Source organism: Antechinus flavipes, chromosome 4, assembly GCF_016432865.1.
Source record: "Antechinus flavipes isolate AdamAnt ecotype Samford, QLD, Australia chromosome 4, AdamAnt_v2, whole genome shotgun sequence".
Lineage (NCBI taxonomy): Eukaryota > Metazoa > Chordata > Mammalia > Dasyuromorphia > Dasyuridae > Antechinus > Antechinus flavipes.
In genome coordinates this window covers 477,845,550-477,862,066 of record NC_067401.1, presented here as the reverse complement: position 1 = coordinate 477,862,066, position 16,517 = coordinate 477,845,550, and the positions used below count along the sequence as shown (strand labels likewise).

Below are 16,517 nucleotides of genomic sequence, written 5' to 3'. Positions count from 1 at the left end.
CTCCGGTCCAGTCCGGCCTACTCCGGACAGCTTCCACAATGCTGTTTCACGTTCTGAACGTAGGAAACGGGAGAACGTGGGATGGGAGGCCTAGGCCGAGGTTGGCCCGGTAATCTCGGAGGGGGAGTCTCCACGGGCCACCAGGTATCCTACTGGCCCACCTGACCCAGTTGTGAACAGAATTGAGTGTGAACCCGGAAGGTTTGGGTGTGTCTGCCAGAGGGTTTCTGTGGGTGCGATTCTTCCTGAATGTGTCTGAGCAGGCAGCCCGTGTGTGTGTGTACCACTGTATGAGGCTGATAACGTTACAGCATTATCTGTATTTCGGCTTAAGCACGAATGTTTATGTGAATTTTTATGTACGTATATGCCAGTTTGTAAATATATACATAAATAAATAAGTAAACAAACAAACAAATAAATATATGCTAGTTAGCGATGACTGTGTCAAGATTTGTATTTGAGAGACAGAGGTGGAGAGAGGTAAGCGCCAGAGAGAATTAGCAGCTGGCTCTTCGGTTGGGGAGGTGTGGAAGGGAAGCGCCTTGTTGAGCCTCCTTTCCCAGGCTAAGGAGGGGACTGATCTGAGGGTCCCAACGCGAGAGCCAGGAGCGAAGTGGGAGAGGTGGGATGGAGGAAAGCAAGAGGGGCGTGGCCCAGAGGACGGAGAGAACTTTTTGAGGCTGTTAAGAACAGGTGGAGCTGACTTTCCTTATGAAAAATGGACCCTTGGGGACCTAGGGAAGAGAGCACTTTTGGCCCCCGCGACGCCCCTTCATCTTTGGCCTTCCGTTTGAGAACTCGGTGTTTTTACGAATCCCCGGATGATGTGGGGTCCGAGGAAAGGGACCCTCGAGCTTCTATTTAATCAGCTGCGGGACCTGGGGGCAAAACCCTTCCTGTATGAACCTCCTTTTCCTTCTCTTCGAAATGAGGACGTGGGACCAGATGGTCCTTTAAGTCTCTTACAGCTTCTAGGAAGGCGCCCCTAGGAAGGAAAGGGCACCAGAGGGGTGGCGCCAGTCTGAGCCCAAGAAAAAAGGAGAGAGCCTGGATTAGCGTGTGGCTGTTCAGGACTGTGTGTGGAGGGGAATCTGGCAGCCTCTATCTGTCCCTCAGTAATAGTCCGCCTCATCCCTGGAGGGGGTCGAAATGGGACGAAGGGAAAGAATCGGTACTGCCTTTTGCCAGGAAATAATCGAGAAGTAGTGCACCCCCCATCAGCCTTTGCCAGGATACAAATCTGGAATTGGGGGGGAGGGAGGAGAAAGCACGGCCCCTCCCTTCAATCCTAGCCAACACCTCCTAAATATTCTTGTCCGGTCTGGGAAAGACCTTGGAGTCCGAAGCCCTTCATTTTATAAATCAAGAAACTGAGCCCAAAGAAAGGAAGGGGCTTACCCAGGATCCCACGATGCCCGTGATACAGTCGGTTTCGAATCTGGGTCTTCTGATTTCTAAGCCAGAGCTCTTCCCACTTCCCTGGCGGAGAGAACCGTAACGGGGACGGGGGGTTGGCTGGAGGAATCCCAGGGATCGCATTGCCCGGGGGAACCCGGATTCAATGGAGTCGGGTTCCAGAGCCGCAGGGGCAGGGCGGTAGGGCCAGCCACACCAGGAGCTAGTAGTTTCTAGGTCAGTGCCCGGCCTCCACCTCGGGTGGAAGAACCATTAGCGGGAGGACGGAAGAGCTGGACGGGGCTGGGGTGAGGATCCTTCGGGTGGCCGGGCCAGACCAGAATGAGGTCATTCGTTTTGATCTGGATTATAGTCCGCACGGGAAGGCCATTAATAGGAGGCTACGCTCCTGTTCACCTCTTTGTGGGTGCGCCCCGGGGCCGGCAAGATGCCCTAGAGGAACAAACACCAGTGGCCTCCCACCCAAGCCAGTCTCCAGGGCCACCCCGCTCCTGGTTTGGCTGGTTTGGTCAATGGGACGCTTAGAGACAAAGGGTGCTACTTGTTTCTTGGCCGGGAACGCAGGTCCCAGGACACTGAGAATCTGAGAGGCTCCGGTGGGAGGGGCAGGAGGAAGAGAGAGAGAGAGAGAGAGAGAGAGAGAGAGATCAAGAAATGAGGAGAAAGAGAGCAGGAGGAGGAGGAAAAGGAGGAGGAGGAGAAGGAGGAAGAGGAGGAGGAGAAAGAAGAAGAGGAGGAGGAGGAGAGAAGGAGGAGAAGGAGGAGAGGAGGAGGAGGAGGAGGAGGAGGAGGAGGAGGAGGAGGAGGAGGAGGAGGAGGAAGAAGAGGAGGAGGAGGAGAAGGAGGAGGAGCCAGGCAGGGAAAAAAGCCAGACGGAGAGGGAGAGTTAAAAAGAGACAATGAGACGCGGTCAGAGCTCCAGAGCTCCAGAGCTCCAGAGAGCCAGACAACTGAGCGCTCTCAGACCTCGGCAGGGCACGATCCCTGCCTGGCCCAGGGACCTCCTCACTCAGGAGGGAAGCTCAGAGAGAACATCCTGAGGCCCCTTAGCGTTCAGGGCTGGTCGCTGAGGGTTCCGGAAGGGGAAGGGGGCAGAAAGAAGGGAGCCGACTGAGGGACAGCAAAGGCTTAGTGCAAGTACCCGCGCAGAGTTAGCCCCGAGAGTCAGCTGCGGGGCTGGAGCAGTCAGTCCCCTTCACTACCTCTGGGCCTAGGCTGGCGACTCCCGCTCCGGAGGCTCGGACGGCTGCGACTCCCGGGTGACGATGGCTTCTGGGTGCGGCGCCCAAACCTTCGGGAGGAAACTCCCCTGCAGAAAGAAGCTCTGGGCGCTCGCGCTAGCAGACGTTCGTCCGGCTAGCCAGCGGTCTGTCTGTTCGTGCTGCCCTGCTGCGGCCCTTGCGGGAGAAAGCCGCCTGGAGGGGAGCGGAGGCGAGTGATCGGTGGGGAGCAGAGCGAGGAATCCCTGCTGGTCCTGGGGTGTGGTGGGGACCCGGCCAACAGTCAGCAACGCCACGTGATACTCCAGCTTCCCCCTCCCTCCCCCCCCAAGTATAAAGGCCCTCAGAGTTCGCCTCCTTAGCCATAGTGGCTACTAGTTAGTGCCCGGAGTCGGCAGGAGTAGCTGCCCTCCTCCTCTTCCTCTCTTCATCCGTCCTTCCTTCCCTCCCCGCCCCTCGCTTTCCCCACCCCCTCACCCTCCCTATGGAGCCCTCGGCTCTTCCGCCTTAGGAAGCGGGAAGGGGGGGAGAAGACATTTCCAAGCCCCCTTCCAACAGCAAAGACCACCAACCTCCCCCCGCCCAATAGGGGGAGGAGGTGGAAGAAAGTGACTAATCCCCTCACACCCCCTACACTTCCCACACACTTCTTGCCCCTAGCTCTAGGACTTCTCGAAGGGAGTCTGGGCGCACGCGGTTGGGGAGAAGTGCAGCTCTCGGCCACCAGGGGACGCTTCCTAGCTGGGGGACACCCCCCACTCTCTGTGCTCACCCCCGACTGGTCCACCTCCCCCCCACTCCTCCCCTCCCTTCTCCTCCCCGCGCGCAAAACACACACGCACCAAGACCCAGTGAGCCGGAGCCGGAACAGAGACAGCGGCGGCGGAGGAACGCTCGGAGCGCGGGTCTCAGAGCCGCCCGCCCAGGACTAGGCGGCGGCGGCGGCCACCACCATGACCCTAGGCGGCTGCTGCTGCGAGATCATGTCCTCCGAGAGCTCTCCGGCAGTGCTGTCCGAGGCCGAGGGGGACATCGACGTGGTGGGCGGCGGGGGCGGAGGAGGAGGCGACCCGTTGCTCAGCGCCGCCGCCACCCCCCGGGACGCGTGCAAGTACGGGCCGGACGAGGAGGAAGGGGACGAGGAGGAGGAAGAGGAGGAAGGTGAGTCCTCGGACGGCGAGCCTCGGCTCCTCCCGCCGCCCACCCCTCGGGGGGCCGGGCCCAAGGGGGGAGCGGAGCCCAGCCCGGGCGGGGAGCCCCCCGTACCCCCCAGGGGAGCAGCGGCCGGCGGCGACAAGACGCCGTCGGGGGCTGGCAAGAACCCCCTAGTGAAGCCGCCCTACTCGTACATCGCGCTCATCACTATGGCCATACTTCAGAGCCCCAAGAAGCGGCTGACGCTGAGCGAGATCTGCGAGTTCATCAGCGGCCGCTTCCCCTACTATCGGGAGAAGTTCCCCGCCTGGCAGAACAGCATCCGCCACAACCTCTCGCTCAACGACTGCTTCGTCAAGATCCCCCGGGAGCCGGGCAATCCGGGCAAGGGCAACTACTGGACGCTGGACCCCGAGTCCGCCGACATGTTTGACAACGGCAGCTTTCTGCGGCGGAGGAAGCGCTTCAAGCGGCAGCCGCTGCCGCCCACGCACACCCACGCGCACCACCCGCACGCCCATCCGCACCCGGAGCTGCTGTTGCGTGGAGGGGACCCCGGAGCCTTCCTCCCCAGCTTCGCTGCCTACGGAGCCTACGGCTACAGCTATGGGCTGCCGCTGCCCGGGTACCACGCACACCACGCTGGTCCTCCGCAGCCCCCACACCCACACCCAGCCCCGCACCCCGGCCACCCCGCCGCCTTCTCCTTTGCCGCGGCGGCCGCCGCCGCCGCCCCGTGCCCTCTGGCTGCACCCCCACCTGCGCCTCCCCCGCCTCCGCCGCCGCCGGTGCAGGCTCAAGCGGCCCCGGCCCCGGCCCCAGCCCCAGGTCCCCCGACGGCTGCCGCCTCGCTCTTCGCCGCGACTCCGGCCGGCCTGCCCTCCTTCCTGGGAGCCGAGTTGGGCTGCCGGAAGGCCTTCTATCCCGCGCAGCTGAGCCCCCCGGCTGCGGGCACGGCGGCCAGCTTGCCTGCGGCCGCGGCGGCCGCGGCTCTGCTACACAGCCTGAAGGCGGACAGTGGGGGAGGCGGCGGGGGCTCGGGGTCTGGGAGCGGGCCCGGGCCCGGGGGGCGGCCTTCATTCTCCATAGACCATATCATCGGGGGCGCTGCGCCCCCGGCGGGCCCGGGTCCCGGATCGGGCGGCGGAGGCGGCGGAGGCGGAACGGGCGCCGGGAGAGGGTCGCCTTCGTCTCCGTACGCTACTGCTCCGAGCGGGGGCCAAGCCCAGGTGCTGGCAGTGCTGCCCGCGCCCGCGCTGACGCCGGTGCCGGCCCACATTCGCCTCTCGCACCCCGGGGACGCGCTGCTGCAGTCGGGCCCTAACTTCGCCAGCAAGATCCCCAGCCTGAGTGGCTGCCACTTCTGAACAGTCTAAGGATTCCGCGCCGGGAGAAACTGAGGGGACCGAACTTTCCAAAGACACTGGGAACTCTTCGCGTCCCCTTCTCCCCTGGCCCGTTCCCTCACTCGCCCGACCTGGCTCCACGGGGGCCGAAGGGAGGAAGACTTGCTGTGGGGAGTGAGAGTGTCTCCGAAGCAGCGTCAATGCCCCCGTCACTCTCCTCGACCTGTGCCTCCCCGCGGGTTGGCCGCGTATTTATAAGCGTCCGCGTGGGTCTCTCTGTGGCCCGAGGAGGACAAGGGCTGAGGACCGCGTCGGCCTGAGACCGGAGCCTTTCCAATTGTATCTCTTTAGAACCGAGCGATGACCGGAGATCCGGGTCCCGGGTCCCAGGCCTCGGGCCGCAGCCAGACGGCCTTCTCTGATCGCGGAGCTGGGGAGCAAAGGCAAAGATCCGGATTTTTTCGTGCCAACCGGAAAACCCTGTGGGGGGAGGGGTGGTGGTGGCGGGGAGGGACGACGGGAAGAGGGCTTTTGGTTAGTGAGCTTCCCCCCTTGGATCTGGCTTGCCCGCTTCCGATGGATGGGACCCCGGATAATTGCCTGCTCTCTGCTTCCCACAGTGGCCGGTCGGACGCGGCCTCCACCAGGCGGTGAGAATTCCAAACCCCCCACTTTCCACTCCCTTTTCCCCAGCTCTGAGGTCGGAGTTTTCTCCGGGTTTCCCTTTAAAAGAAACGTAAGTCTATGTCTTGTGTACTTACCTCCTTCTCCCCGCCGCCCCCTACCACTCAGCCCAGGGAAATCGAGGCTCCACTTCAGTGGGGGCAGCAGAGAATTTGTCGATTTTCAGTCCCTTAGGACTCCCTCCCAACCTATCCCCACCCCAACGTGAAGCAGCGTCTACGCGAACAAAGCTAAGGGCTGGGGTGCCAGGCCCCCGATAATTCCGGCATCCATTTTTACAAGCGACCCACCCCTTTGCTGAGGAAAGAGAGTTAGGCTTTTCAGCTTTTTCTCCTCCCAGCCCGGTGCCTCCCAGGCATCTCAACCTTAAATACTCCCTGTCCATCTCTCTCCCTCTTCTCCACGAGCTCCTTTTGCTGGTCACCCAATGCCGCCCTATTTATTTTCTCCAGAAGCAAAAGAATTTCGAGAAGCGAAAGGCACGGAGATCTCTTTTCTCCCCTGTTTGTGGGAGGCGGGGAGCGAGGCCTAGAGCCTTCGTGCCCCCCATCCGGTCCCGGACCTCCCGCTGGAATCCCTCCCCGGCCCCTGGAAGGTACTTGTAAATAGTTCAGAGCTGGCCTGCCCTCCCCCGTGGGATCTCTCCAGGGGCTCGGGCCTGGGGCTCTTTTGCTACGGGCACGGTCCACGAGAGGGGAGACCTGGGCAGTGATAGACTGGGTGGTTCTGTGACCCCTTTCGGATGGTTTTCCGTGGAAGCAAAGGGAACCTCTGCAACTCGCCCCATTCCTCCGCGCGGCCCTATTCCCCTCTCCCACTTTCCTGCCGGCCTCGCCCTTCCATTCCTGCTCCTGCCCCTGCCCCAATTGGTGTCAAAGAATAAATGTTTGTGGATTTCACTGAAGCTATGGCATCTGTCTCCCTCTGTCCCTGGGCCCGGGGAGGCTCCGCCTCAGGCCCGCGTCTGAGCTAGCGTTGCAGGAGGGAGTTCGGTCGGGCCCAGTGAGCCCTATTAAGGCTGCTGAGGTTGGCGGGCACGAGGTGGAGTGGGGAGGAAGGATTTATTTATTTATTTTTTTAACGGTCGGAATCGCTCATCTCTCGGAATCAAACTCCCAGAGCTGAGCAGTGGCACCCAGGAACCTCAATTGAGAGCTGCCAGTCGGTCACCCAGGCTATCGCGGTTGGGGGGCCACAGCTGACTTGTCTTGAGTTGAACTCGGGGAGTAACGAATGGTGTAGGTCTTGGGCATTGGAGTCGTTTTCCTAATTTGTAAAAGAGGATGGCCTCTAAAGATCTTTCAGTTCCAAATACTGTGATCTAGTGAGAATGAGTTTCAGTTCCATGTCTTCGACTAATTCCTCGTGTCACTTTGGGCAAGTTCTTTCTCAGTTTTCTCCTCTGAAAAAAAAGGGGGGGTTGGATTTAATGTTCACCAGGCCCCCCTTTTCTCATTTGTTATATTCCAGTTCGAAGATTCTTCCCAGATCTCATTTTTACGTTTATTTATATTCTAAAATCTCTCTTAGTTTTGACCGTTGAGATCCATGCAACTCTGTGGGTCTCAGTTTCCTCATCTGTAAAAGAGAAGTTGGATTAGTTGACCACTGAGCTCCCTTCTGGCTCTGACAACGTTCTCGATGCAGTGAGTTGACCCCTTCAGGCTTCTAGCTTTCATTTTCGATTTCACAGACAGACCTTCCATTTTTTGGATTTGGGAGCCAGGGTCGAGATGGGTCCTTTCGAAGCAAACACCTTCATCTTGGGGGAAGACGGGAGAGCTGCTCATTTCCCTCTAGGCTGGTCAATAGAAAGGCCCCCGGAGTTGTCATTAGTTAGGAAGGACTCTCTTCACGCGTGTGTCCATGAAGACCCTGCCTCGGGCAGTAGCTCTCCCTCTATGCCAGCCTCAATTCATACTGTCTTAGGGGGAACTGTAGTGGGTAGAGAAGATTTGGGGTCAAGGCAAAGATTGCCTGATTGCCACCAGTATGGTCAAGGAGAGTCTAGAGTGAGGCTCATTGAATTGGGGATGAGAAAGGTAGCAGGAGATGGTGAAAAAGAGTCTCATGGGCTGCTGTGCTAGGAGTTTAATTTGCAGTCATTTGGAGATGGGCCTCCCTAGTCCACCTTCGGGGTCCTAGAGGTCCCATGCCCTTCCTTTAGAAGCGGGATCCTGGATGTCTCGGTGCTGGCCGCAGATATGTTAATTGGGCAGCCTGGCTAGGTTAAGCTGCCTGACTGTTGGAGGCAGTTGGGCCAGCCAGGCCAGGCCTCCCGTGTCCATCTTTTCTCTCCACACCTTCACTGCCTGAACAGAGCTGGGTCTGGGCTCCTGAGGCCAAACAGCCACAGAAAGAAGTGACTGAGACTGATAGTCCCTTTCTGGGGGAGGAGATGCAGGCAATCAGAGAGCTCAGACGAATTTCTTGAGAAAGTTAGAGTGAACAGCACTTTTCCCTAAGGGAGTGGGTGGTCTGTGATGGCTCTGTGGCTTCCTTCCCTCCATTAAGCTCCCTCGATCTGGCTCTGGACTTCTTTGTTCCTTTCCATCCCTTTCTGCGGTTCATTTTCGCTTATTCCCTGCATCTCGCAATGTTTCAGTCTTCTCCATCTGTCTGTTTTTGATTCTGTCTCTGTCTCTGTCTTTCTCGCTTCTTTTCCTCTGGAATTTGTGAATGGGAGTGAATGGGAGTGGTGGCTCTGGGTCTTCCTGAAGGATTGAAGAGCCTTCCCCATTTCTTCCTTTCCCTCGTGGCAGTGGGAGAGAGACAGAGACAGTGACTGTGAAAGAAAGAGAAAAAGAAGTAGAGACACCGACAGAGAGAAAGACAAAGAGAGACAGACAGACAGACAGACACAGAGATAATGAAACACAAAGAGACAGAATACACAAAGATACGACGATTCTCCTCTCCTCCCTTCGTTTTTCTGCCTGAGCACACTGGCTGGTAGTCAGCCACAGGTTGGAAGTGATAGTAGGAGGAAGATGAATCATGAGGGAAAGCTAGACTGTCATTTTCATCCCAAATAATTCACTTTGCACTTTTCTGAACTCAGGAAAGGGGATGATTATTAAGGAGTGAAGAGAGTATTGCTCTGGGCCCTCAGGGGACCAAGGGAGACATTAGGGCTGATCTGAGGCTCTTATGAATTTCAAAGCCTGTAGGAAAGTGAAATGGAGAAACCCGTGGGTTCTGTTAGCCCGAGGGTTCTGTTAGCCCGAATTTATCTGTCTGGATGAGAGAATATGTGTATATTTCAGAATCGGCACATACAGGAGAAAGAATGACTGTGTCACTGTGAGTGTGCGGGGGACCCTGGGTTGGCCATTTCTGTATGTGATTATGATGATAAGTTTGGGTGACAGTGAATGTGGATAAATGCGTCTGCACCTATGAAAGTGCACTTGTATGAGAGTACATGGGGTTCTGTGTATGAATGTGTGTGTTGAGGATAGAGAGGGAGGGAGAGAGCTGGAGCTCTCAGACAAGGCCAGTCCCCCATGTTCAGCTGCTGCTGCTGACAGGAAGGAGAGCCAGTTTCCTATAAAGCCTGGAGTTTGTTCGGACTGTGACCTTTCTGTGCCGAGCAAGGGGAGAAATCTAGGAAGGATCAAACCCCTCTAAGCACTAGACGTAGGATCTCATCTCTAGGCAGCTGTAGAGAGCCCAGAAAATGAGGAAAAAAACAGACAAGTAAGCCCTCCCCTTAGGCTGTCATCTTCCCATGGGCCAGGAGGCTCAGGAGGAGACCAGGGTGTGCAGATAAGAGTGAAGCAGAATTGCTTTATTCTCCATTCAGCCTGGGTTCTCTTAAAAGCTCTACAGAAGAAAGCTTGACTAGTCTCACCCCACCTTTCCAGGTAAACAGAGTGTGTGTAAACAGGGAGGTAAAGAGAGCCCCTCATTGCTGGCTGTGACCTCCCAGAAACCACCCTTTCCAGATTGGGAATAGGTGGGAAAAATATTCGACTTCGAAGTGGGATAATGGGAGGAAATGAGGGGGTAGGTGGGCGTGTTGAAGGTTGTTTCTCTGCACTAAGGCTTTTCGTGTCTCCTCTCTGTCTATTTCTGTTTCTCTCTTTATTTCTCTCTGTCCCTCTGTCTCTGTCTCTTTCTCTGTCTCTGTCTCTGTCTCTCCCTCTCTGCCCTCCCTCCCGCCCCCTCCCCCCCGCAGTGTGCTTAAGAGAAAAAGACAAGAGATAGAGAAACAGAGACAGAAGGAAGAGAATCAGATGGAAACAGACAGAGCCAGGCAAGCAGAAGGACACACACTGGCCCTCTCTCACCTTACTCAGGGTCAGTGTGCTAATTATGTCCAGGGTCAGCAGTTGTGTTGGGTACTGCATTCTGGGTGCAGGATGATTTGAGGAATCAGTGGTCTTCCCATTCCTTTCTCAAAAGTAAAAGCAATTCGACTTCAATGAAACTTCCAACCTAAAAGCAGGGAGCTGGGATGGCTGCAGCCAGGCCTTTTTTTTTTTTTTTGTCAGTCTATGGGAGTTAGACTGGGGAGTGAAGTCAGGGGAACCTGGCTGCTTTCTGGTCCTCTGAGGTGGTAGAGCTGGATATGATTCCCCCTAAGCTGGGACCACCTAACTATGGGGGGGTCATAAAGTCATAGAGACTATTGACTTATAGCTGAACTACCCACCCCAGAATAATTAAGGCTGTAAATTTCTGAAGGTTATTCCTGGGCCTACAGGAACCCCAGGTGCATCTGTCAGTTCCCCAAAGTCTAGGCGAAAGTAGGGAGATGGAAGAAGGGAGAGGGGCTGGTTGCCTCACTTAACCTAGACTTCAAAATGAATTTGAGGGATGAAGGGGCAGGGAATGAGTTCAGGAAATCTTTGGCTTCCCCAGATACAAATCAAAGCTTGGCCTAGGCAGTCTCCAAGATCCTTCCAGCTCCAGAATTCTGCATTCTAAAGTCCCTTCTTCACCTTCTTTGAATCTATATTCTAACATTTTATGTTCTAAGGCTTCTTTGCCCCAACAGCCTAAATTCAAATAATACTTGTCCTGTTTTCTAAAATGACAATGTCATAGGATACCTGTATTCCCCTTTCCATCTCTAATATTTGATGTTTTAGTATTCTATAATCTAAGTTTCCTTCAGACAAATCTAAAATGGATCGATATTTTTTTCCTGTTTTCACATTCTTTGTTCCAAGCTTCTTCGCAGTTTTAATTTGTTGTATCCGAAGGTTTTTTCCATTTTGGACATTCTATGTCCTAACTGTCCTCCAAGCTCTAATATTTTACAGCCTGGCAATCTGTGTTCTAAGGCAGCGGCTGGTTCTCACATTCTACATTCTAATACTGACAGGTTTAACTTAATTGGTCTATAGTACCACAAACTTGGTCCTTTGCTCCAGTATTCTATCTTTACAAATCCCTTTTAGCTCTAAATTAGGCTATGTATCAGTTCATATTTTTAGGTCCATTCCAGTGCTGTTTTTTTTCCCCCTATATTCTAATCAGCTATGTTCCAAGATCCTTTGCAACTCCAAGATTAGAGATCATGGCCCTTTATGTTCCAAGCTTCCTTCCAGCATTCACAGCTGGACTATTTTCCATTTACAGATTCTTAAGTCCTAAGAGCTCTTCCAGCTCTGATATAGCCTAAGGCTCCTTCTGACTCTAACATTATGTTTTATTTAATACAATATACTCTATACACTCCACACCCCAAGGTTCCTTCCAGCTCTAACAGCCTTTTTTGGAGCATTTTTTTTTTCTTTTATGATTTTCTATGAAGCTCTTCTACATTTCTAGAAGTCGGAAGGGGTGGGAATGAATAGGAGAAAGAATATCCAAGGCTCTTTTTACTCAAGACCTTGAGCTCCCCACGAAGTAAACGCAACCTTGGGGCCCCATAGGGTTGCAGACTAAAGGGAGGGTGGGGGGGAGAGGTAACAAACTCTTTCCTACTTGTACTCAGCTAGGTAGGGGTGTGTGTGTGTGTGTGGTGTGTGTGTGTGTGTGTGTGTTGGAGGGAATACGTGGTAGCCTTTCGGTACCCTTTCTCCCCCTCTCCTTTTTATACGTCACCCCTCAAATTTGAAACATTGGAAGTGGGGATGGAAGGAGGGGACGAGGTTGTATAGAATCATCTTCCTCATCTTTCCCTCTTGCCCTCAGTTTCTCTGCAGGAACGAGGGGCCACAAACTGAAAGAACTTGGGAGGTTCAGATGAAGTGGACAAAAAAGGAAAGACAGGTGATAGAGTGGAAAAATGCCGTCGGGGAAAGAAAGGCACGAGGGTTCTAATCTTGGTTCTTTTCTCTCGATCACCGTGTATGGACTAGTCCATTCTTCTAGATCTGGCCCTCAATTTTCTCAAGTGTACAATTAGCGGGGTAAAAGTAGGTAGTCCCTAGGAACCCTTCCCACTCAGAGTCACCGAGTCGAAAATTCACAGATTCGGCGTCCGGCGCACATAGACACAACGGACCTCATTTGGAGAGAAGCTGTCTTTATTAGGTGATGAAGTTATCATCCTTAGGGGTCGGGAGGCCAAAGGTGTAGGAAGGCGGGCGCGCGGCTGTCATAGAGACCAGATTGAGAGCCGAAAAGTGGAGGCAGAGAACGTCCAGGATCGCGTGGAAGAGGCTCCCCCACCCAATTCCACTCCCCCCATCCCAGAGGGCAGAAATGTGTCCCCACAGGAAGCACCTTGGGGAAAATCAGCAGCTGCTCACAGCCCCCGCTCTCCCGCAGGCTTCAGTATTATTGTTATTATCATCGCCATCTCTTCTTATTGTTATTATTAATCACGTCAACAACAATAATAACATCAAAGGCAAACTCTAACCTCTCAAGATTAAAACAACCAAAAACATCCCCGGAAAAACAGGCTTCTGTTTGAGACAGACGAGCAGAGCAGAGACTTTAAATGGGGAGAAAATTGACAAATTTCCGTGGTCAATTTCCCTCCATTTCGGTCAATTTCATCTCTTTCCCTCCGGCGTTCGGAGAAGCAAAAGCAAAGGTGCGGGTGTGGAGAGGGAATCTCTCTCGGTCTCCGATTTCCGGGAGAATTCTGACTCGGATGCTGGGTACCCGAGGTGGGAGGTCGGTGGGGGGAGAGTGTATACCTGGCCTCCTTTCCCTGCCCCCACGATATTGATTGCTCTGCCACTCCCAGCGGGCCCGCAGCATAGGTGCTTCGGAGACGGAGGGGTGGGAGGGGAAGGTCCAGAGGTCTGTTCAAGGGGGACGCCTCGATGCCGTGCCACCCCCACCCCCCAGCTCCCAGTCCCCTCAGTTCATTTGTTTAGTGGCGGCTTCTTTCTGTTCTTCCAACGCTGCCTGCACTCGGACCACCCAGGAGCCGCAAAATCGAGCTGGGGAGAGGTCCTTTCGCTTGCTAGCTCACTCGCTCCCTCTTGCTCGCAGCCGGGTTTGAAGCAGCCGGCTCGGGAAAGGGTTCCCGCTTCCTAAACTCCCCTTCCCCAATCTCCCTCCTCCGCCCATCAGCCTAGTTTCCTTCCTTTGTGCTGGCTTTTCTTTCTCTTCCCTTCCCCCACCCCTGCTCTCCCAACTTCTCTTCTGGCCCCGGAGTCCGTTTATTTAAACCCCGCCTTGGAAGGAAGGCGGCGGGTTGGGCAGGGCGCGAAGGGCAGCGGGGTAAAGGAGCCGCGGGCCGGGGTGCCCCAGCAAGGAGAGAGAGAGACAGAGACGGAAAGAGAGAGAGAGAGAGAGAGAGAGAGAGAGAGAGAGAGAGAGAGAGAGAGAGAGAGAGAGAGAGAGAGAGAGAGAGAGAGAGAAAGAGAGAGAGAGGAGGAACGGAGGCCAGAGGAGAAGGGATAGCCCGGCGTTCTCCAGCTCTAGGTGGGCAGGGGCCAGGGTCTACGCAGGAAGCAAAGCCACAAACAAATCGGAACCTTTCGATTTGAAAACAAACAATTGCGGAGTCCCACTAATCCAGAGCTCTGTCTGGGATGCCCTCGGCCTGCCCCCAGTCCTCCAGGTGGTACAGGGATGCGGGATTGGGGCGAGACCTAAATTATAGAAGGAGCAGCGAAGCTCTGGGATCTCAGAAAGAGGGGTCAGGTGGTCACAGCTTGGCTCAGACACTGGCGCGGTCTCTGGCGGAGGTGAATGGAAGCTCCGGGTGGAAGGGCCCGTTTGTACAATGGGAAACTCTCGGAAAGCGCATCGTCGAGGCTCTAGCTAGCCATCCGCTTTAGAAATATTCGCTTTCAGAAAGCGGTACTTACGGGACTCAGTTTTCCGACTCGAGTTAGCCGCCTCATTAGCTGCTGCACAGACTCCGATACCGCCCTCTCTTCCCTGTTAGCCAAACGAGCTGGGAGAGTGGGTTTTATTTTATTTTTTATTAGTGCGTGTGGGGAAGGAGCCTTCCCTCGCTGGCAGTTGGAGGTTCTCTGCACTTTCCTGAGATGGCCCGTTTCTCCTCCCTCCCCTCATCCCAAGTCTCCGAAGGGCTCGGACATTTAAAGGTTGCCCCTCGTCGAGACAAGAAGAAGGCAGTCGAGGCGAGGGGGCGGCGGCAGGCTGACTAGGCAAGCCCGAGGTTCCCCTTGGCCCAGGGCTGGGCAGCTCGCTACCCTCCCTGCCCCTGCCTCGGCTGCTCTGGCCGTGGCGATCTCTCGCTCTTCGTACCAAGCGGACTCAGATTAGAGCCTAAACTCCTCTATTCCCCGGCTTCCTGTAGCCCTCCATCAGCCCCGCTGGACTCCCGCTGCTGCTCAGGGGCTCAGCCGCCCGGGCCGGAAGAACCGAACCGTCGCCAGAGTTCGGGGCGCGTGGCAGTCCGGAGCAGCCGCCCGCAGGCAGGGCTGTCCCGCTGCCGATTAGAGAAGGGATCGATTCTGGGGATGCAGCTGCAGGGGATGGGGAGACAGTACCGGCCCCGGGGTCCGGTCCCGCCGTCCTCCGCAGCAAGTCCTTTTGCCTCCCCGAGCTCCTAATTCCTCATCTTAAAACGATTACTTAAACGCGACGTTTCTGAAGCCTCTTGCCGCTTCCCATGCGGGGTTCTAAGCTTTCTTCCAATTCCATTCAATGCAGTTCAATCCTAAACCCATCAATTAAGCGTCTAAGTACCAGGCACCGAGCTAGGCTCTGGGAACATGGAGACAAAAGGAACGTTCTTTCTATCGAGAGCGGGCCAGGTTACAAGAAGCGCTTTTTGGAGGGACAAAATCACAACCCGGGTAATCGGAGCAGACTTCTTATGAGAGCGGTTCCCAGAGCTGAGGCTTGCAGGACCACAGGCACTCAAAAGTCTAGACCTCGGAGATCTTCCAACCTAGTCTTCTCATTTTACAGATAAGTAAACTGAGGCCAGAAAGTGACAAGTCCTCGGAACCTTTCGATTTGAAAGATTAAGGGACTTGTCACAATTCATTTATTCTGATAGTCAATGGCAGAATTGGAATTTGATTCTCTGATTCCCTAACACGCTCTTTTTGAGAAAAAATGAGGAGTGAGTGAATTCCAGGCATCAGGTTCAACTTGTGCAAAGGGACTGAGGAGGGAAAGGAGGAAAATGGGTTTTGTCACCTTCGAATAGCTGGGATACTCCATATATTTGCTTACCACCCTTAATATGGATCTTGGGTTATGTTTTTAGCTCCTTCCTAGGGCCGATATTCTCCTTTCTAAGTTTTTAGCTCCCTCCCCGCGGTGCAACGATTTTGTTTTGTGGCCCCTCGCCAGCCGGCCCCAGTGGTGGAAGGGAACGCTGTCTCGGTCCCTGCGTGTTCAGGTGGAAACGTCCAGGAAACCGAAGCCTCGGGAATCTCGCAGAGCTTTGGGAAGGAGCATTTATATTATAGTGTGATGACCCGACTCCAACGAAAGCTCCAGATCTAGGGTTCCCATCTCTGTACGGAGGTGTGCCCGGGATCCTGCCTGGCTCCCAAGGCTGGTCTGGTCCCGGGGTTGTCTCCTTCCTGTTCCACCCCGGCTATCCGGCAAAGTCTCTTCTTCCTCACTCGTCCTCCGCCGCCACAATTTGCCAGAATATAGCTAGATGGGAGGGGTGTGTGTGTGTGTGTGTGTGTGTGTGTGTGTGTGTGTGTGTATGTGTATGCACATATAGTCCTTATGGGGCATGCAGAACTGTCAAATCCTGCTTCCTCGTGCTCTCGAGTTCTCTGGAACAATAAGGAAAGGAAGGCCGGTCCTGATCTGGGGTTTGATGCAGAGATTCTTGGGAAGCTTTAGGGGTGAAAAAACTGTTGAAGATCATGTAGGGTAGCCCCTCATTTTTCGAATAAAGAAACTGAAACCCAGAGAGAGAGAGGGCTTGACTGACGTGGACCCATAGTCAGGAGCAAAGACCCGCCAGCTCCGGGCCTCCAAGGCTCCCTCGACTCACAATATTTCCCGAAGGATTGAAAAAGGTTTTGTTTGGTATCCTTGGGAGGACGGAGATCTTGCTGAAGAGCGGAGGTCGGGGTGGGGGTCCTATAAAGTAGGGGGGAGGAGGAAGGGATGGGAAACGGGCACTTTGCCTTCCTTAATCTCTCTTTCTGTTGCTGCTGTGGAGACTCTCTAATGGCCAGGGTTGGGATGGGGGTCTGGAGGGAACAGGTGCTCGGACTTTAAAGGGCTGTGATCGGGCCTCCTTTCCTAAGGAAGGTTCCCCGGCCTCTCGGCATTTTACACTCTCCTAACCTGTCCTGCTGCTCTGCCCTGAGATTCTACCTTCCCA

General features: G+C 55.0%; 1 protein-coding gene and 1 long non-coding RNA gene across 2 annotated transcripts; one reads left to right on the top strand and one right to left on the bottom strand.

The window, feature by feature from the left end:
- Window positions 1-441: 441 nt before the first annotated feature.
- Window positions 442-3,578, bottom strand: LOC127563355 (uncharacterized). The gene is made up of 4 exons (XR_007953950.1): window positions 3,482-3,578; window positions 2,622-2,893; window positions 1,402-1,482; window positions 442-1,024 (listed from the first exon to the last, which is right to left on the bottom strand). It is a non-coding gene; the product is annotated as an uncharacterized LOC127563355 (long non-coding RNA).
- Window positions 3,579-3,590: 12 nt separating this feature from the next.
- Window positions 3,591-6,728, top strand: FOXD2 (forkhead box D2). The gene is made up of 2 exons (XM_051999759.1): window positions 3,591-5,876; window positions 6,277-6,728. The coding sequence occupies exon 1, from the start codon at window positions 3,593-3,595 to the stop codon at window positions 5,159-5,161; it is 1,569 nt and encodes a 522-aa protein (XP_051855719.1). The 5' UTR covers window positions 3,591-3,592; the 3' UTR covers window positions 5,162-5,876; window positions 6,277-6,728.
- Window positions 6,729-16,517: the final 9,789 nt, after the last annotated feature.